Source organism: Filicampus tigris, chromosome 13 (genome assembly GCF_054856515.1).
Source record: "Filicampus tigris isolate MCC_2025a chromosome 13, RoL_Ftig_1.0, whole genome shotgun sequence".
Taxonomy (NCBI): Eukaryota; Metazoa; Chordata; class Actinopteri; order Syngnathiformes; family Syngnathidae; genus Filicampus; species Filicampus tigris.
In genome coordinates this window covers 13,602,137-13,624,264 of record NC_141229.1, presented here as the reverse complement: position 1 = coordinate 13,624,264, position 22,128 = coordinate 13,602,137, and the positions used below count along the sequence as shown (strand labels likewise).

Here is a 22,128-nt window from a genome sequence, read left to right as displayed (position 1 = left end):
CTCCCCGCGACCCTGTATAGGATAAGCGGTTTGGAAGATGACATGACATGACATGAGATCAGCACTCAAGTGTTAGCAATTGTGTGAGACCGCACTCTGCTGGACAAACTTTGTAATAACGATATCACTCAAAGTACTGTACTGTACTACAAATGCAGCTCCGGCCAAAATGACACAATTAATTCATTTATTTGTAATTTTGTTTACATGTTTTATGTACTAGTGGTGTAGTGTTGCTGCCTTTCCTTTTTGCTTCTTACCTTCCTTCCTCCCTTTATTTGTTCCATCCACCCATTTTTTACTTCCTATGTCCCTTCCACCATCCTTCATCCCTCCCTCCCTTCCTTTGCTGCTTCCATCCCTCCTACGTTGTTTCCTTCCTTTGTTTCTCCCTTCTATCCTTCCCGTCTTGTTTCCTTCTGTCATCCTTCCTCCCTCACTTCATTCCTTGTCCCTTTCTTTATCCTTCCTTCTTCCCTTCACCCTTTTCTTCCTTTTTTCCTACCCTCACCAATCCTTCCATTGTTCCATTCCCCTTCTTTTATCCTTGCTCCCTCTCTTCGTCCTTCTTTCCTCTATTCCTTCCTTTCCTTCCTACCTACCTTCCTTCATCCTTTGTTCCTCCCTTTTTTGCTTTCTGTCCTTCCCTCCTTCTTACCTCCCTCCCTCCCTCCCTCCCTCCGATTCATCCTTGTTTCCTTCCTTATTGTTACGGTATACTATAGAAAAAAAACCGTAATTTTTATTTGCATATGATTAAAATGTGTTTATCTAACACACATTATTTGTTTATTTTTGAGGAAAAGATTGAAAAATTACATCAGTTTACCACATTAACCATGTGCAACCTATGTCCACGGTCGCATCAAGTAACTCCAAAAAGATTTTTTGGGGTATAATTGATGGCTGTCCTCTCCCATCAGATTTGCGTGAGCAGCGAGGATGAAAGCAACGGCTTCATCAGGGTGGCGAGCGGCAAGAAGCGAGGCTTCGTGCCCTGTGACATTCTCGACATCATCTGAGGAGGAGCACTTGACGAGATGACGAGAAAGAGTAGGAGGAGTCCGCCGGCCCTAGAGGTCCGACGAGGTCATAGGACGGACTGCTTATGAGGTGGGGGCTGCTGATGTCCTCATCACAAAGGTGGACGGCAAGCAGGACAGATGCACATGACAATACAAGTGCCGCCTTGCTTGTTTAGCTGCTATCACTGGATTTCTTCTTTTATTTATAAAGATTTTATAGCAAACAAAGCGACAAGATGGCTGTTTTTCATCATCAGTTTCAATTAGTGGAATACACTTTAAAAGAATTAAAAAAATAAATTCTTGCAACAAGGTTTTAGTATATTCATACAAAAGAGTATATGCCACACTGAAAATAGAAAAACAACTCTACGAGAATAAAGTTGTAATGTTAGGCAAATTTGGGCATATTTTTGAGGAAAAAAGTCATATTATGAGATCATACAACATTTTTAGGATACTTTTTTGTGCAAAAAAATCTTTTATGGAATTGTTCTTAGATTTGTTTTAATTTAGTGAGAGAATTTGGGAAAAAAAAGTTTTGAAAAAGAGTCCACGATCTTACAAAAATACTTTTATTTTTTTTTTTAGATTAAAAAGTCAAAATTTTCCCCATAAAAAGTCATGATACCACAAGATGTGAGTGAAAAATGAACCGGGAAAACCTTAACAAAACCCAAAGTATGTACCTCTTTGTGGTATACCGGTACTTATTTTTGCTCTTGCAAAAATCCTAACTTGAGAGAATTTCTTATCCCTTATTTAATAATAATGATATTTTTTTTGAGGGAATTTGAATTTTCTTTTGAAAAAAAAAATAATGCTGTGACAAAAAAGTAATACTTTTCAGGATTAAAACGTTTCTTTTTCTTTTTAAAGTCATGTTACAAGTTTAAAGTCACAATGTAATGGATAAAAAACAGATATACGGAACCCATACAATTCTGGGAATATTATGACTTGTTTTTCTCAAAAATATACACTCTTTATTGTTTAAAATTTTATTTTACATTGTAGCTTTGCCTTATTGTTCCTTCAATCTGTCCTCTGTTCTGTACAAGCCAATAGTTGTGGTAGTTTCTGCAGTTTCAGTGTCATTAAGCTGCAAGGGAAACATCTTGTAATGCCCCAATGTCATTTTGGGACAATTATGTATTTTTCAGGAGTGTCTTGAGCAATGACAGCAAATGTGACGATGAAGGTTGATGAAAATCCCATTTCAGTTGATGACTCACAAGCCATCTGTCTACTTGAAAATTATTTCAACAATGCACTGTCATAATGAATGTTGACAAACAAGGACAGCCCATCAATCAGAACTTTTTAACCTTTGTGCCCTCCTCAAATTTAGTACCCTTTGCACACCTTTGGCTAAAATCTGTACACACAAACAAACTGCTATAAAACTATAAAATTCTCAGACTTTTTGGGGGGGCTTGAATCCCATAATTATGATGATGATGAAAATGATTAATAATCAATCATTTTCAGGTTTTTACCATTTCAATTCCAGGTTACTTATTTGAGTTAATTTTGTATTTCAAAGAAAGACATTATTTTCCACTTTATTAATAGGAGTTTTTATTTCTTTATCCATAATATGGTGTCCAGAGGATGTATCTGGAACAGGGTTAAAATCATGAAAAAATATTCAAAGGGAAACTTAAGTGAAGAATTTTCGCCCGCACTAGTCTAAACACAGTATTCTGATGGATATTGCGTTGGTGGAATGCAAATTAAGAAGATTAATCCACCTGTTTTCGTCCATCTCAACGGGCTGCCATTTTGACATTATACCGCCCCCGGAAACTGAAACTTTGCAATGCGAGCCCGAAGACTTGATACATTACTAAAATTCCTACGGGAGGGTACATGGGTTAGTTGAGGCCTGAATACAAAAGTGTGAGTTTAAATAGATCATCACAGCCACAAAGTCAGAAGTATACTCTCTGGTCAAAATATTAGGTACACCTGCACTGGCTAATGAGGTTCAATAAAAGAGTTATATTATGTCTTTACAAAGAAAAAAGTGGTCAGTTATGATAGAGGCCTACAGTGATATATTTGTCATTGTGGTTGTTTGTTGTGGCGCAAGTTGGACTGCAGCACACTGAGGGCTGCTCCGAATACAGTATTTTGGTTCCTCAAAAACAAAAAATACCGCTTTTTTTTTTTTTTTTTTTGCAAGGATAAAATCTGAGAATGCCGATCCACAAATACGCTGGGCTTCACTGTATGAGAATCACTGATGTTTGGGCTGTGTTGGGGCTCATTAGATTCTGCATGTGTACCTAATACTGTGGTCATATGACAGTTTTTGCGATACAAAAGGCAATTTGTTTTTAATTTGACATTATTGCACAGGTTTGCTACTTTGATGTGATAAACCTTAATGACAGAGGAGTCTATTTAGGCAAATATAAAAATCTGGTGTGGTTTCAGTCTGTTTTAGCATGTACTTTCTCAGCCCTTCTGAACTCTTATGATCATTGCATCACAATAGATTTTGTGCGCATAATTGTGTGTGTGTGTGTGTGTGTGTGTGCGTACGTGTGGGTGTGTGTGTGTCTGTGTGTACATTGTAGCCTGTTATCCATCAGCTCTGCTGAATGTCCCCCAACAGTATGTTGTACATAGTGTATGTAAAAGATTAAAATAACTTCTTACTACTCTGGAAGTTTCGTGATGACTGCCATGTTTTGTGTTTTGACCTCGCTTTAAATTGAATACAGTATATGCTTTAATAAGAGGGTTGTTTTGTTAAAACAATAAAATAGGATTTTATTTAATCATTACATGTGTGGAATACTAATTTTATCCTGGTTTAATGCCACAATTTTAGGTACACATTTTTTGGGGGTAAAAATTTATAATGATAATGTATAATGTATAATTTAATAATTGTATAAAATGAATAAATGCTATTTATAGTATATTGTCAAAAATGTGTAATGTTTTCTGTAATAATAAAAATAGCACTCTATAGTTTTGTTCCTTATATAAAATAGAAAGTAAAAGCCTAATTAAATAAAATGTAACGAATGAAATATTATACAGTAATTCAGTGTGACCGTGTGACTCCTTCTGGTGTGTGCGCCTGGGCCACCTGGGGGCAGTATAATACAGACATAGAGACAGATGTAGACAGACAGTCACAATTAGGATCAGTAATATTAGTCATTCTTTTCAGAGGATAAAGAAAATACCCCTGAGCTTCTCCTCCGCTTTTCTTGTGTCATTACATGAAAGCGCAAACGGGTGAGTTTTCACCCTGTAAATGTACCTAAACAGAAAAATAAAATGAAGTGAGTTTGGGAATGTTGAAAAAAAATGCAAAATGCATTTTATGAGAATAACAGCAACACATCCGTATATCCGTCAGGGACATTTGATGGAAGGCATTCAACCTGTCAAGTCAATCTCCACATTGAGGTGGTGCAGCATCATCGAGATTAAAGACACTCCTGAGTGACTCTTTCAATTTGGCTTTCCTGCCTTCTCTTCATTTGTAGTGATGGAGGCTAAGATCTAATTCAGCTAGTACCAAATGTGTGTACGAGTGTGTGGAGGCAGCTCATTTCCACATGTGACAGAAGATAAGACTGGTACACAGTTGAAGTGGTGTCAGTCTGTGCAGCATATTTGCACAAGGAAATGCCACACAGGGGGACAGCGGGAGCAGTGGCCACTAATTAGCAATTGGGCAGATTAATTTCCTCCGCCAAGGTGGTTCTGCTTTGTAGACTTACATTTGGTTGACTCATCCTGGTTTTGTTCGATCAACCTGGAATACCGTACTGCTTGATGTCCTTCCTGCTACAGATAAATAAATGATTTTGATTAAATGCACTTGAATTAATTCGTCAAATATATAGATATATCATATTTTACATACATGAAAGTATAAGTGATTACATGAATTATGATATTTATTGGATAAATTATATATATTTATTGGATAAATGATATATATGAATTTTTCAAATCGAAATGAAAAGAAACATAATTTTAAAAAATCTTTTAATTCAACATGGAAATTTCTCTTAATCTAAAAAACATTTCTTTACAAATTTAATTAATATAATTAATCAATTTAATTTATTAAAAAATAAACACTGTTTTAATTATATTTAAATACATTTACACTTACACTACAGGTGAATGCAGCACAGAAAAATGTGACATAAAAAAATGTTTACTTTAAATTGAATTATTAAATTCATTTACTTACCACTGAAACAAAATAGACAAACATCTACTTTATATAGAAAAACAACCTTAAATTATGAATTATTTGAAAAAAAACCCCACTAATTGCATTTAGTGTATGCAGTCTTAATAACTATGATTAGAATAAAGTGACATTTAAAAATAACATGGGCAAAGGTGACATTTTGAACATTGGACCATTTGAATAAAATAAATATCCATCCATCCGTCCATTATCCATCCATTATCCATAGCGCTTATCCTCACAAGGGTCGCGGGCGTGCTGGAGCCTATCCCAGTTGTCATCGGGCAGCAGGCGGCGTACAACCTGAACTGGTTGCCAGCCAATAATTAAAATAAATATATCTATCTAATTTATCTAAATTGTTTAAGCTTCGAGACGGTGGTCGACTGGTTAGCACGTCCGCCTCACAGTTCAGAGGTTGTGGGTTTGATCCCGGCTCCGGACTTCCTGTGTGGAGTTTGCATGTTCTCCCTGTGCCTGCGTGGGTTTTCTCCAGGTACTCCAGTTTCCTCCCACATTCCAAAAACATGCATGATAGGTCGATTGGGCACTCTAAATTGCCCCTAGGTGTGATGGTGAGTGCGGATGTTTGTTTGTCTCTGTGTGCAACAACAATTGGAATTGGAACGATAGAAACAACACTCATTGATATGCTCTGAAGCTAATTTTTTTCACCAGTTGAAACCATGTGAATAATTAGACCTAAAAATTGTGGTGTACAAACCAGCGGTTATCACAATGAGCGCTTTTATAATATGTATGGGTGTAGGCTACAGAGAAACTATACTTTACATAATAATTGCACCCTGTTGGTCCATATGGGTGCACAACTGGATCAGGAGATCAGGGTCAGAAAGTCCCCGTGGACTGTGCGCAGATGTCATCCATATATGACTGCAGCCATCTTGCTCTGATCAACATTTAACTGTTGACAACAGCCATAATGTGCCAATGAACACATGCAAGAGTATGAGAACCCTGTGCAGTTCGACAAATAGTAAACACATAATCCAAAAAGAGGCTTCCTGCTGTTCATTGCCACTCCCAGGTGAGGTTATTGTCAGACTAAACACAAAACAAAAAGATTTACTCGTTGTGTATTTAAAACAACACAATCGTCTCGCCTTTCAGTCCACTAGCTTTAATGTTAACACTCGTTACCATCTATGTTGTGGCCCTTTCACACTTTAAGCAACGGATTCAACACAAGCGGTGCAGCAACAAAATGTTAACAGACAAAACAATTTCTAATCTTAATAATCTGCATTGAGGGCCGAACTGATGATCTGAGAGAGATGTTGAGATGTCTCAATGAAGCATTATTATGAATCCCAGCAAGTTCGGGGCAGGATATTGCAGACTACCTAGAACTAAGTGGGATTATGAACAGCATATCCGTCTGTCTGTTTTATACTGCACCCAAGTGGTCAAGGCGGGCACATAAGAAGAGGCAGCATTCAATGCAGTTTGACAAAAACTTTAATTCGTCCTCTGAGGTATATTCACGGGGTGGGGGTTGAAAGGTGGTGGTGGTGGAGAGTGGTGCTAATGATATAGTGTATTTCTTGAAAAAAAAAAAAAAAAAGCTTTCCTTGCCAATTTATTGGCGTAGCTTATTCAAACTCAGGCCTGAGAGCTTGAGGGTTCTGCAAAGGATGTTAGATTGCGCTCTTCTGCACGAAGATGTCAGATGTTATTCCTGGTGTCTGGCGGAACCGTCCTTCCAGCTTTGTGGTTACTACCCCCCAATGCCCCAATCACTAGTGACACCACTGTTGACTTTACCCCACACATTTGATCTAGTTCTTTCTTCAGTCCTTGGTTTTTCTCCAGGTTTTCATGTTACATTTTCCAAATGTTGCTGTCACTCTGGATTGATACTATCTGTCACGACTGTTGTCTTTTGATGTTTATCAATCACCACTATCTCAGGCTGGTTGGCTATCACCAGTTTGTCAGTCGGGATCTGGAAGTGCCACAGAATCTAGGCCTGGTTGTTCTCAAACCCCTTGTCAGGTGTCAGCCATCCTGATTCTGGGGCCTCTAGTCCATATTTGGTACAGATGTTCCACTACACTAATTCTGCTACCTGCTTCTGCCACTCCATGCATGCTTTGCCTGCCAGCATCTTACACCCTGCTGTGATATCCTGCACCGTCTCTGGGACTTCTCTGCATGGCCTGCACCTGGGGCCCTGTCTGATGTGGTAGACCACAGCCTCGAGAGAGCCAACTTTTTACAGCCACTGGTATGTTTTGTCAATGTCAGGTACTTCTTCACTTTGTCGATACGACATGCCCTGCAGGAGCTTGTCTTTCCATGACAGTCCATCTGGCTCCTTCTCTTTACTGGACTTCTGTTACATGAGACTTTCACAAAGCAGGTCGTCCCAGGGAGCCATCTTCTTGATGTATTCTTCAAGGCCTGCTGTTTTCTCCTGGATGGTGCCCATTACGCTCACTGGTCCACGGCCCCCTCTTTCCGCTTTGTGCACAGCCTCAGAACTGTACTGGACTTTGGATGGACCCTCCGTGTAATCTAAGGCACTTTCTTTTGTTGATATCAGTGGCTTGCATCTGTTCCATCAGCCAGGGTATTATCGCAACGGGATATCTGATTACACGTTTTTGAACAAGATGACCCCAAAATTTGGTAATTTTGTATAAAACAACAATTTATGTATTTATTTATATCCCAAATAGCTGGGTCGTGGACCAGTAGTTTGGGACCAAGTACAAGTGTAGTACTTCATACTATGTTTAGACGGCCTACTGCATTCTGTTTTATTATGTTTGTACAGTAATATACAGTTCTATATGCTTATTAGATCAAAATATTTACAAAAATGTAGGTGTTTTTGGGGCGGCTGGAACGGATAAATGGCATATCCATTCAATTCAATGGGGAAAGTTGATTCAAGTTCCAAACATTTTCACGGAACAAATTAAACTTAAGTCTCAGTGTTTCGATTATTGAACAGAAGGATATTTGTTATTAAATGTCCAGTTTTTCTTCCGGTGGGTTATCATGCAATTTCAATTGCACGTTTAAGTGCAAAATGGCACAAATGCTAGACATTATTTCAGAAGACTCTGGTTCTTGAATCCATAAGGCAGAAATAATAAATAGGGCCGTGACCGTTGATGTGTGTGTGTTTGTATGTTTGATGTGTCACTCGAAAAATACAACCATATTGTAGACTTTCTACAGGTCAGCGGTTCAAAATGAGTCGAGATGGAACCATTTAGGTGGGCGAGCTGCACTGAACACATGTGACAGAATTTCCATGACGCGCATCAGTCATGGGAAGACTTTCTTCAATGTGTTCATTCATGCGTAAGAACATTTGTGAGGCAAAGTAACAGTAACAGAGTAACACAGAGTTTGTTAACCTTCTTAATTAAAAAAAAAAAATTTTTGGGTAACCATAGCATATAATGTCATGACACCTCCCCGAAATGGATTTCCTTCTTTTGAAGTGTTGTCAAAGTTAAAGTATATTCAAGAAAATCATGATTACATGCGTACATATACAACAGAAACACGTCACGAAATGAATAACATTAACAGTGTGCTTGAGTGTACACACAAGACTACAGGAATGTGTAAATGTCAATTTATGTTGTGAATGTTAAATACATTCTTAAAACTGCTGGGTCAAGAGTAACCCAAAATGGGTGATATAGCTTACCCTGCACTGGGTCCAAAAGGGGCCGAGCCAATGCTGCGTTATTTATACCCAGTGCATTAGGTTGAAGATTTGACTAAGCACATTGTGTCAAGATTTTGACCCAGTAAAGGGTGGAGTTATGAGATAACGCTATCAAGAAATTGCACTCTAAAAACAGTTGGGTTAAAAATAACACAATTTTGGGTCAAAAATGGACCGATCCGCTACTTGGGTCAATTTGACACAACTTTCTGGGTTTTTGTTACAGAAAACAGCCACAAAAATGGGTAGTTTTATACAAAACAACCCAAAAAAGTGGGCTGTTTTGTACAAAACAATGCAAGACGGTGGGTCAAATTGACCCAATTAGTAGATCGGTCCATATTCGTCCAAAAATTGTGTTATTTTTAACCCAACTGGTTTTAGATATACCATGTTATTACCAACATTTTCTAAGAAAGAGCAGCAGCAACTTCTACAGCTGGCAGTGTTACCCAATCAGCCATCCAGCTACTATTGATGATCTCTAAAAATCCATCCATCCATTATCGATACCGCTTATCCTCACAAGGGTTCTCTAAAAATGTTACACTAAATTTACTTAAACTTGGACCAGATTCAGCTCTTCAGCTTGCCCAACTCCAATCCTCAACCCAATCTGCTAGGTGAAAATACAGTAATTAACCCAACCTTGGGTAAAAGTAACCCAATCTGCGCCAAATCCAATTTTTGGGGTTATACATTAACTGAAAATGTTTGGTCACAAAGAATATCCCACAAAACTACCCAATCTTTTGGGTTGGACAAAACAACCACTTTGACCAAACTTTTGGGGTTAAATGAAAAACCCCAAAAGCTGGTTCGCTTCATTTTTGACCCATATTGGGTGATTTTTGACCCAATTGTTTTTAGAATGTCTAATATATAATTTTGTGAATACAGTCATAATAAAACAAGTCCAGTGTGTGTCCTACCTCTCTCCCAAAGGTACCTGGGAGAGGCTCCAGCTCACCCACGACGCTATTGAGGATAAGCACTGTAGAAAATGGATGGATGGATAATCAAAATAGCCTAAGGGTAGATTGACTATCAAACGGAATCAGATTATTATTACGCAATATAAAACCACTGTTTTATTATGGCAAATCTGGTAATCCCGTGACCTTGTGAATGTGACATATTAACACGTCCATTAGAATAGGCAGTTTTTTTCCAACTATGATTGAGCCCAGGCACATATTTTACATTAGAAAAACCTTAAAGCACACCATCAGAGAAAAATGTCACAGAAATATGGATACAGAAATCCTGATTTTGTCTCAGTTTGGTCAAACAATGCTATTATTCTGTTGTATGAATGGCAACAGATGAATATGCAGGTTCATTGGACCTTCTGCTATTTAACAGAAGAACACTTATAGTAATACATCATTGCTGATATATTGTTTGTTGTATATAAATGGTCATTTTTGGACCATTACAATGGAATTGCATAATATCCGACGTCACACACTCGATTAGGCAATATCCTCCCAGTTAAACAATATAACTTTACATTGGTGGTTAAGAGGAGCTGTCTTATATCAGACAGTTCAGCGCCCATCTACCAGATTAAAACATACAAGGACTTCACCGCCGCCCAGTGCAGCTGAAATAATTAATTCCCTGGTTAGCTCACACACACACACACACACGCACACACACCCCCACACACACACACGCACACACACACACACACACGCACAGACGCACACACACCCACACGCGCACACACGGAACATCTGTCAGTTCTTATCTGCCGCGGCCATGTCAGTGCTCCCCCATGTGAGGACAAAAGCAATACTGGTGTTTTACGGTCCACACGTCACCACACCGCCTTGGCCTCCATCATGTTCAAACACCACGCAGGAGATAACCAGCTCTCCTCTGACGCCTCCTCTATTTTTTTCCCCTAGCACTGAAAGAAACATGGTCGTGTGAAGTTTGAAGTTATGAAAGCAGGTATTGTACATAGTTCACAGCTAAAATACATCTTGTACTTGTTACCTTTGCACACTCGTACATTTCACAGTCTGTAACGTTTACTTTTACTTAAGTACCGGTGTTGAATCAGTACTTATCCTTATACCATGGACTTTTTTTTAAACCAAGTATAAGTAATTCAATTTCAGTAGAGTGTGTATTTTTCCCATCTCTGCTGAAACAAGCATGGATGCTGTTGTTGATTATTCCCACGAGCTACAAGAGGTGTGCATCAGATCTCCATCTACTCTCAATAATCCATCTATGAAACTGTATGTATACAGTGTACACCAAAGTACGACCCATGTACTGTTTTTCAAGATAGTCAAGTGAACAATTTTCGTAAAGTAACACCACACAAACAATTACAGTACAGTAATGCCCTGCATACTCGCGGTTCACTATTCATAAATTAACCGCTCCACATTTTTTCATGTGGAACCTATCTCGAGCTGTTTGTTGAAATACTCACCTATTCGTATTTCTTGTGCACTTTTTGAAACGCCCAATGATGCCACAAGATGACGCCAAATTCTCATCAAAATAAGAAAAGTAGCACAGTAATTGGTCTAAGAAAGTCTGGTGAATTGATACATCTCAACTGAGAGACAAGCTTTGGAGTTTGCGGAGGAGGTGAGTTTAGCCTGGGTTGTTACAGGGAGTGTGCATGTACACGCGCACTCACACGTGTACATACGCGTGAGTTTGAAATGATTAAATTTACTTCAACTTCAGTACAAAACTGTTCAAAATGGCGACCAGCTTCATCTTTGCAGCCTAAATCCAATGTTTAACCCAACATCAACGTAATTAACTCAATCTTGGGTAAAAATAAACCCAATTCACTCAAAATCCACAGCTACAGTGGGTTCGGAAAACAAACCAGCATATTTGAGTGTGTGATAGTGAGTTTTTGTTTCCCTCAATGCTGGTCAGTCAAAACATTGCTTGATGTGAAATGGATCGGTAGGGACCGCTGTTTGATCTGACCACAATCGACCCCGCCCCCCTCCATCCATCCTCCACCTCCTTTCACTCTCACGCTATGTGATTCAGGGGCTGCATGCTCACTGTCCCGAAACATGATGAACCAGTCGCTCCCTTTTGTGTCCCTCAGCCACATGCAACGACATCATCATCATCATCATCATCATCATCATCATCATCATCATCATCTGCAGCAGCTCTGGTAGCAGTAGAATAAGAAGAGGAGGAGGAGGAGGAGGAGGAGGAGGAGGAAGATGTGGAAAAAGCAGCAGCGGGTTGTGTTTCAACTTCATCCAGGCACTGCGGGCAAAAGTTCTCCTCTGAGTACCACGCTGAATACAACTTCAGAATACTTTGACATCTTGTGGTTGGCAGGAAGCTGATGGTGCGGAGCAGCCGTGGTCCTCGCCTCCTCCCCCTTCATCCTCCTCCCGTTTGCTCGCATTTTGCTTCCAAGTCAGCGGGATTCCTCAACCTCTCCGACTGTGTTATGAACCTCGGAGACACACTTGACCCCCGGAAGAGTTTGTGGGCAAAACAAAGGGATTAACTCGCAACTCTCATACTCTGCCTTCTGCCTCTGTGAGTATATTTTTTGGGTGAATATCTTCTTTGTGTGTCATCGTCTTGGGCAACTCGGAAGTTATTAATAATGCACTTCTTCATGACTGCTCAAAGGCTTTGACCTGGATTTGACAGGAAATAGCAGTACAAGTGCATGTCTGAGAGGTCTCGGCATAATGTATTATTAATGTGCACTTTTACCTCATTGAATGCTGACGGAAAGGTGTGTGTGTGTGTGTGTGTGTGTGGACTTTCTCTTTTGGAACACCTGCTGTATGTATCACATTTTTGACCATCTAAAAGATGATTATACCTGCAGGTGCTGTTTGCGCCACATTTAATCTAATGTATTGGACTGACTGAAGTAAAAGCTTACCTGAAAGGGCAGAAAAAAATACAAAGTGGACAATACCTACAGTGTATGCACTTGACGTCTGCTTTTAAAAAAAAAAACAACTCATGAAAATAATGAGGTTATTCATATATGTATGTTGTGAGGCAGGAACAGAAGAGCCCGAGGCACAAATACGGCCAGCAGACACACACTGACAGATTCATATTTAGAAAGTGAGTCAGAGGACAGTGTCATTTCTACGATGGTACATTAACAAAACCTTCCATCGAACAAACTAAATATTACACATTTAATTCATCCTTCGAGCGGTTGCTAATGCCATGTCTACATGTACTTCATACTGTTGGCAGTCCATGATTTGTTAGCTACTTGGACAAAGATCTACCATTCTCTTTTTTTTTTTTATTACGTGACAACCAGACTACTTGGCGATGCTATGTATCAAAACTGAAAGTTAAGCAGAGCTGCATTGTTTTGGATGTAGAGATTAACGATAGCACACCGAGCGACGCGGCTGAACTATACACAAACAAATTACAATCAGCGACTGACCATCGCACATCTACCAACTAAGTATAGTATAGTATAGTTTAGTTTAAGAATACTAACGAAGTAACTAAAAATAAATTTGAAACAAAAAAACAAAAGAAAAGAAAACTACACATTTTAGAATTGTAGTTCACTTTACTACTTTACTACACAATATCGGAACTTAGTGACCTCTCTTTTATCATGTTGCACTTGACAAATATCTAATGTACATAAAAACAAAAACCAATACTAAAACTAACAAAAACTAAACTAAAACAAAGGATGAAAAACATAAATAAATAAACAAATACAAACTAACACACTTGCTGTAAAAACTAATTAAAACTAACTGTATAAAAAAAAAAACTTAAGTCAAAATGGACTAAAGAGTAACTATTATAACCCTGCTACCAACTCATAGCAACTGAAAAACTGTGATGGATGATTTTCTTATTGGGAAACTACATTTTGAGGCGCTACATATACTGTATTATTGTATTGAACCACAAACAACATGACACAATTGCCAATTCATTGACTGTACTTGTACAGTTCGACAACAGAGACTCTGCACGCTTTGCTTTTTGGCCAAAGATAAATAAAAAAAAAAATAAAAAAAATTAAATATGTACTGTACAGTAGTGCCTTGAGGTATGAGTGATTCGAGTAAGAATTTTTCAAAATACGAGTCGTCATTCATCAACTTGAGATACGAGCGCTAGGCACTGAACTCAACTCGACTCACTTCAAAATAAGCAGCACTTTGGCAACTAGTGTACAATTCTTCCCCCCAAAATAGCCTCAAAGCGGTATAACACCACTTCCAATTGAAATTTACTGTCAAACTAAACTTAACAAACGAAAGAGAATTACATGGTGTGTATTTAAAACAACCACATCACCTTTGTTCTGCTATCTTAATGCTAATGCTAACATATAGCCTTTTAAGGGTTATATTAGATATAATTATTTTTCCTCTGCGAGGATCTGAGACCTCTATACTTTACTATACTATACTATATTATCAGTATTTTCATTTAATCATTTATTCCCTTGGAGGACAACAAATCAAAACACAAAACAACAGTTTAGTTTCCACGGTGTGGATAAAGTAAATGTTCAACTGAAACATACAAATACATGCCTCTTTGCCTTGTACTTTCTACATTAGAGTCATTAAATGCCACCAACCATTACTGGAGGATATAGAGTCCATGTATTTCATATTGCATGGTAGTGTGCTCCTACGTAGAAACATTCATGATTGAGATTATTTCCCCTTCAGCGCACATAATGCATTTCTCAGGTGCTGTTCTACATTGTCACATACTGTGGGCACAAGTGTTCACTATGGGTCAGTGGGCTGGCTGCAAGATGCAATAACCATTGTGCCAGATACCTCTGGGCTTCTTTGTGTGTCATCCACGCGCGCGCACGCGCGCACGCGCATTCGACTCGCCTCTTTTTAATCTTTTCTTCTCGCTATCTCATCTTCCGACCTTCCTTGCACAAATGCCAAACATATGCGATCAGCGCTCCCAATTTTTGTGCTGCGCCGGCCCGAGTGTAGAGAAGGTTATTAAGCCTGGCATCCTGCATTTGCCGTAGAGGAGCAATGAGATGACCACAGGAAATGCAGAATTCTATCACTTCAGCTTGACTTTGAAGGAAACTTAAGCATTACTTATGCATATGGGCCTAATGCAATATTTAAGTTGATACCGCCAGGATGTCATGAGGATGAATCGCGTTCTTTTTGTTGCGTGGGCAAGACCAATGATTTGGCGCAGATTCATAATCTGAAGATGCATAGTTCTTCCAGTTATGTGAAGATCAGAAAACGACAGTAGAGGGTAACGCTCTCGAATACAGGGTGGGTGTAAAGTATCTAGGGATTTAAAAATTAGTAGACATGTCAAGCGCTGCTGTGATTCTAACACGTCACTGTGCCCCTTAGCCCGAAATCTCATCTAGTAATGTTTCTCGACGAGAATAAACAGTTTGCTGTGGAAAAAAGAAAAACGGTCCTTTATTTTCAAGGGGAAATGGTTTATTTTGTCTTCTACATTCAAAATTTCTAATTTTATCAGAATCCTTGATTATTCGGTACTCAAGAAAGATACTCAAATACTAAAATATTCAGTAGATGCAGCCCTACACTTGAGTGACACAAAAACTTCTGTGGGATATTTCGCATGCCTAGTTACTAGGGTTGTAACAAAAAATGATTTTTATCGTCGAAAAAATTGTTTTTGCTTTAAAAGGCATTAATGCATCAAATTTAACCTAATTCTTCCACTTTAAATATATCGAGATATGTATCGAATCATCTTTTTTTGGTGAGATGCAATCCCCTATTATGTACTTTTTGTAGATGTACTATTGCTTGATCATATGTCGAGAACCGTTGAGTCATGACGTTCACAACGTGAGCCCGAAGACACGTTAACATAATTTTGGACGGTTGAAATGGCTAAAAATGGGTGGATTCATCTGCTTAATTGTTATTCGTATTGTTGAAAGGACATTTTTTTTTTTACTTGAATTCCCCTTTAAAAATTAATTACCGGTGCCATCTTGTGGCATCCAATGGCATTTTCAGGATAATGGGTTCCTAAACAAAATCTGCAAATAAGTGAATTTGCGAGCAGTGAACTGTGAATAAATGGGGGTGCAATCTATAGGGTGGCCTCAAAAGTATTCAGAAAATGACAGCCTAGTCGTTCCTGAGTTTAACCTGAAGCCTATTTCCCTGACAAGAGGAAAATCCTTCTTGCGTGATATGTCCCTCACAGTCCTCTGCTCTATATATTGCCTGCAGACACGACTCGAGTCATGGCAGCCTGTGATCATCTCTCCAATGACCATGCAGAGAATGAGTTTTTGAAAATTGGAATATGCAGGAAGGAAATGCATCATCATCATCATCATCATCACACATGGCTGTGCTGTAAATCATTCATTCACAAGTCGAGGGAAGGCAACACAATCATGCGGAATGACGACAAACTGAGTCATGTACGCATCGGCAGCTGCTTTTCTGCAGCAGGAACTAACGCCCCTTTCGCTCAAATCAAACGAATTAAGCTGAATTGTGTGAGTGGATAGTTGGCACTAAGAGGCAAATGACACTATAATTACAGACGGCGGCGTGAATGGTGACATGGCACTCATCTGAACTGGCACAAGCAGCGTGCGCCCGATCGTGTCACGCCCACACGCTCCTCACTTTCACGCAATCTCACTTCAGATCCAATCCTTGCATTTCACAGAATTAATGAGATTCCATTTAGCAAATTACATCAGTTGCTTGAAACCCACACAAAAACAATCAATTCTTGCAAAAGTCCTTATTACTGAAGCTAATTATATTCCCTCACATGCCATTGGATTTTTAATATACATCGTATATCTTTCCTGTAGCACTGGTGTGTGGGATTATGCGCAATGTGCATGCTATTAGGTAAATGAAAAAGGCATGCACTGAAATGATTTTGCGTTTGAGTGTGCTTATTATGAGTACACACAGTATTTGTATGTGTTATTTCATCAGGCTAATAGGGGACTTACATTAGTGTTGATCAAAAGTAAGAGTAATCCTGTTTGGGACAGTAGAATTTATGACAACTTTTGGATTGATTTGAAAATAGTGAAACTGTCCAAGCATATGGCTCACATATCTCGGATAATAACGTTTCCTTCATGTCTCCAATTTATTCAAGAATGTTGACTTGTCCCGAATATAAATTCACTCCCGTCGAACCTTGCCATAGCAAAGTAAAAACACCTCAACACTCATTTGAGGACAAAGCAAAGAGTTACTGTAATGGTTCAGTCCAATGATGAGAGATTGGAGTGATGTGATGTGAAAAGTTGTACAGCAAGGTGAGGTCCAATCCAATTCCTGGTGGAGGACCCCCACTGGAGATGGGAATGTTATTTGTGTGAGCCCCAGTATGCTGCTGGAGCTGTCAAGTCAATACTGATGCATGAGGAAGTCATTTGTCGAGTAGGATATTTTTGCTAAAACATCGGGACACATGGCCCAAATAGCGTTCGGCTTTTGTACTAATAAATAATGATTTTTCTATAATGATGTTGCTTTCATTTTGATGTTTAATTTTGCTATGCAAAATACGCTTTTGAAAAGCTTGAAGGTAAGAAATGCTGAGCTGTTATTGTATTAAAAGCAAAATAATGTGCATCACTGAAAATATCAAATTAATTTTTTGGGGTTCAATTGAAGCAGATGCGAGAGATCCTTAGGGTTGCAAGTTAAAGGTTACCCTTCGGAACACCAAGGTAAAAATTAAAAAAATAATAATCTTATGGCCGTGAGGGGATAGAGACAGTCTCTGTAGATTCACGTATGCAAATTTAATCAGCACATAAGGAAATTGTGCCTTTTTGTAGGTCATGAGGAGCACAACACATTAATTTCAAGTGCTACACGTGTGGCCCCCTCACCCATGATAAATGTCTGTGTCAGTGGAGCCATTGTGAGATTGCACATATGAAAGCTCCGGGGGGCCATCTGCTGGTGGAAGAGGTTACATGGCTTCGCAATGATGAATGTTTTGGGGAGTTGCTTGCACTCTAGTTTCTACAGTGGTTGTGTTTATCATTTTTCCAAAGACGTTTGGGACAAAAGACGTGTTTAAAGCAATAGTGGACTGTGTAATACTATCCCAAAAAATGCATTACAACAGCATGACACTGTGCCACATACATCAGATGGAGCAGTTCAGACTAGGTTTTAAATGAAATGTATCAAAACCAGCAAATGCTGATAGGCCAATACTACTGATTCGGAACACCCTGGAAGATTTGATTGACATCGAAGCTGAAATCTGATTGCACAAAAACATCTAATATACAGATATACAAGTATACAGGAAGCAGTGCAGCCATAAAAAGCACAACAAAGTAAAGAGATTCGACTGTTGGGAATAGATTAAGACATTGTAATGATTTCCTATAAGGAAATAAAGTATGTTCCGTTTTTGGTTTTATAGTTGTTGTTTTTGCAAAAACTGTTACACTTAATAGAAAGAAACCATTTTGGAGTAGGTCACTGAAAAATAGGGGGAACTATTTTTTTGCAGGCAGTATTGTAGTTACGGTTTCCCAAATAGGGCTCTTATCACTGTGGAACCATATAAATGTATTATTATGACATACTGTATTTTATATGACAACTACCGGTATTTTTGAAATCAGAAGTCAATGAAAAGAGTTTGTTTAACAATTTGTTATTAAAGGACTTTGGTAACAAAAAAAGTGTATGCACTATTTTCCCCATTATAAATAAAGACAATTTGCAAATTTGGTGCACTTTTTCTCAAGAAAGTTGTGATTTGCTTAAGTGGGCCACATAAAATTATTTATCTGCATCTGGCCTTTTTGAGTTTGATAATTCTGCCTTAGGTGTTAACTGAGCTGACGTCTCACTAGATTTGCCAAGGTCGGCAGTTCAAACGAGAAAGTGTATTTTTCCAGCAAATTTGAGTGAAATTACAATTTTCATGACTGATTTAGAAGTTCAATTGAATACAGTGAACCCACCGCTATCTGTGGTGGACATATGGCATGATTTTGGCTTGAGCACAAAAAGAGCAAATTGGCAAGATTTTTAGTGAATAACGAAGGATTGGTTCCCAATAAAAAATTGTAAATAGCTGAATGTGTGTCATAAGGGCATTCTTGATGCTCGACAGTTTAAAATGATGTCATCTAGTGGCTATGCAAGGCATTTACCGAAATATAATCAATGTTTTTTTTTTTTTCCTTTACAGGAAATGTCAAATTCAAAGTGTTTATTTATGGCGGGATTTAACTAAGCCCACAGCTATGGAAGAGGAGCGTGCACAAAATGCCACAGGAAACAGCAGTACAATAGGTACCCAACTGGTCACGCACAGTCTCTGGGAGGTGGTCACCATAGCAACCGTGTCGGCCATTGTCAGCCTCATCACCATAGTGGGGAACATCCTAGTGATGCTCTCCTTTAAAGTCAACAGCCAACTAAAGACAGTAAACAATTACTACCTGCTGAGTCTGGCGGCAGCAGACCTCATCATCGGCGTCTTCTCCATGAACCTGTACACCTCCTACATCCTGATGGGTTACTGGGCCTTGGGGAACCTGTCCTGTGACCTGTGGTTAGCCGTGGACTATGTGGCCAGTAACGCCTCAGTCATGAACCTGCTGGTGATCAGTTTTGACAGATACTTCTCAATCACCAGGCCTCTCACTTACAGAGCCAAACGGACTCCCAAGCGGGCTGGCATCATGATAGGTTTGGCCTGGCTGGTGTCTCTTGTTTTGTGGGCACCGCCTATCCTATGCTGGCAATACTTTGTGGGGAAAAGAACGGTCCCTGAGAGACAATGCCAGATTCAGTTTTTCTCAGAGCCCATTATAACATTTGGAACAGCTATCGCAGCCTTTTATATCCCCGTGTCAGTCATGACGATCCTCTACTGTCGGATCTATAAAGAGACAGAAAAAAGGACCAAGGATTTAGCCGAGCTTCAGGGAGTGAACCAGGCCACACAACCGGACCTCACCCAGCCTCGGATTATCCGATCGTGTTTTAGCTGTAAACTAAAGTCGGCGTCACAGGACTGCACTCAAGCCTCGTGGTCGTCCTCAAGCAGGAGCCACGTTGCCAAGTCCTCCGCCTCCACCAACGAGGAGTGGTCCAAAGCAGGTCAGCTGACCACCTACAACAGCTACGCGTCCTCAGAAGACGAAGACAGGTCTGTGTCTCCCGGAGCCTTGCAGCCCCCCTTTGGGAACCAGGTTTGTGAGGGCGGCAAGAGCATGGCGGGGAGCGAGAGCGAACAGCTCAGCGGCTACGACGAGGACAGCTTCTTCCAAACCCCGCCCAAAAGCAACTCTCAGAGGAGTAGCAAGTGCGTGTCGTACAAGTTCAAGCCCGTGGTCAAAGACACCCTAGCTCCGCACCAGAGCAAAAACGGCGACACCAAAACCGCGTTCTCCTCGGCCGAGTCAGTTAGCCCTCCGCCCGCCTCTTCGGCTTCCAAGGATGCCACGCTGAAGAACCACATGACAAAGAGGAAGAGGATGGTGCTGATCAAAGAGAGGAAGGCAGCGCAGACCCTCAGCGCCATACTCCTGGCCTTCATCCTAACATGGACGCCGTATAACATCATGGTGCTCATCTCTACCTTCTGCTCGGACTGCATCCCCGTCTCTTTGTGGCACCTAGGCTACTGGCTGTGCTACGTCAACAGCACCGTCAACCCCATGTGCTACGCCCTCTGCAACAAGACTTTCCAAAAAACCTTCCGCATGCTTCTACTTTGCCAATGGAAGAAGAAGCGGATTGAGGAGAAATTCTACTGGTATGGACAAAATCAAATGGTTGCCTCCAAACTTACTTGAACTATTTTAGGTGGTATAAAAAGCTATTTAAATGTATCTTATGGCAGCGGGCCCCAACTACCAGGCTGCGGCGGGATATTCTAAAACGCTTAACGTGAGTGTAATAAAGCTTAATGTCAGAAAACTGCAATCAATTGTCACCAAAATGAATGTTGACAGCTTTACTTATGCCCACTTTGACCTCTGGAAATATTGGAACGATTGAACCAATACTTTGGATCATATGGTTTTTAAGCATTTTGCTCATTAATAGTGAGCGTCTATGGAGAGAAAAAGCTTAAATAGGAATTCAAGCCAAACATCTTTTTTTTCCCAGAATATGTTCTATGCAGGCCCACTAGTCTAAACACGACATTCTGGTTAATATTGCATTTGTGGAATATGGGAAATTCACCCGTTTTTAGCTAGCTCTTTAGCCAGGCCATTTTGTCACTTCTGTCAACTGAAGATGACATCGAAGTTGCTCAGGGCTCAGATAATGACCAATCAATGCTCAGATGCAGAAAACAGGTGAGCCGTAATTGCTCGTTATCTGAGCCCTGAGCAACTTTGACGTCATCTTCAGTCAACAGAAGTGACAAAATGGCCGCCACCTGAGATGGCTAAAAGTGGGTTCATTTTGCTGCTTAACTTATATTCCATAAACACACTATTAATCAGAATGACATATTTCAAATAGCATAGAACATATTCTGGAAAAAAAGGTTTGGTTTGACTTCTTTAAGTTAAAAAAAAAAAAAGAAATAAATTGGGTGATTGTTCTAATATTTGCAGCGAAATGGGCTTGGGAAGAGGCCCATATACAATTTGGTGACGGATGATCGCAGTTTTATGATGTTCAAGCAATGTCCAACTTTTTCTTTGGAGAGGAAAACACTTAAAGTCAATAACATCCCGAATATTGAGGCGATTATTTTAATATTTTCATAGTTTGACGTTGGAATGGATGCACATGAATTTTGGTAATGATTAATCATGGTTTTGGGACATGAAGAAAGGTTAAGCTCTTTTACATTGAGTGTTTTAGACTGTCCCGGACGTGAGCGTCGCCATGACTTCAGAAGTTGGGGAGACAAATTGTTTTGGAGTAAATCAACTTTTATGACCAAATGATTATTCGCTAACATTCAACTTCCTCTCCATTGTGGCCAAAGAACTAAATTACCAAAAGTGTCAAACTCTGGTTGAGCTGAAACATAATGACAATAAAGTATAAGTAGCCAGATAATGAAATGAAAATATCGTTCTTGACAGCATGCTAGTTGCACACAAAAGTGAAAGTTTTTAAACATGTTTTTTTAAATATCATTTTATCTTGCGCAAATTAGTT

General features: G+C 39.5%; 2 protein-coding genes across 3 annotated transcripts in view; both read left to right on the top strand.

Moving 5' to 3' along the window:
• stac (SH3 and cysteine rich domain) overlaps positions 1-3,820 on the top strand; it is a 36,388-nt gene extending 32,568 nt beyond the window's left edge. For both annotated transcript variants that reach the window (XM_086050491.1, XM_086050490.1), the window contains one exon: positions 924-3,820. In XM_086050491.1, the coding sequence (XP_085906617.1) occupies positions 924-1,022 (99 nt within the window). In that variant the 3' untranslated portion in view covers positions 1,023-3,820. The remainder of the gene's footprint in view (positions 1-923) is intronic.
• An 8,401-nt stretch (positions 3,821-12,221) lies between these two features.
• On the top strand, positions 12,222-21,212 carry chrm5a (cholinergic receptor, muscarinic 5a). The gene is made up of 2 exons (XM_086049440.1): positions 12,222-12,520; positions 19,184-21,212. Exon 2 carries the CDS (start codon positions 19,239-19,241, stop codon positions 20,796-20,798), a length of 1,560 nt encoding a protein of 519 aa, XP_085905566.1. The 5' UTR covers positions 12,222-12,520; positions 19,184-19,238; the 3' UTR covers positions 20,799-21,212.
• Positions 21,213-22,128: the final 916 nt, after the last annotated feature.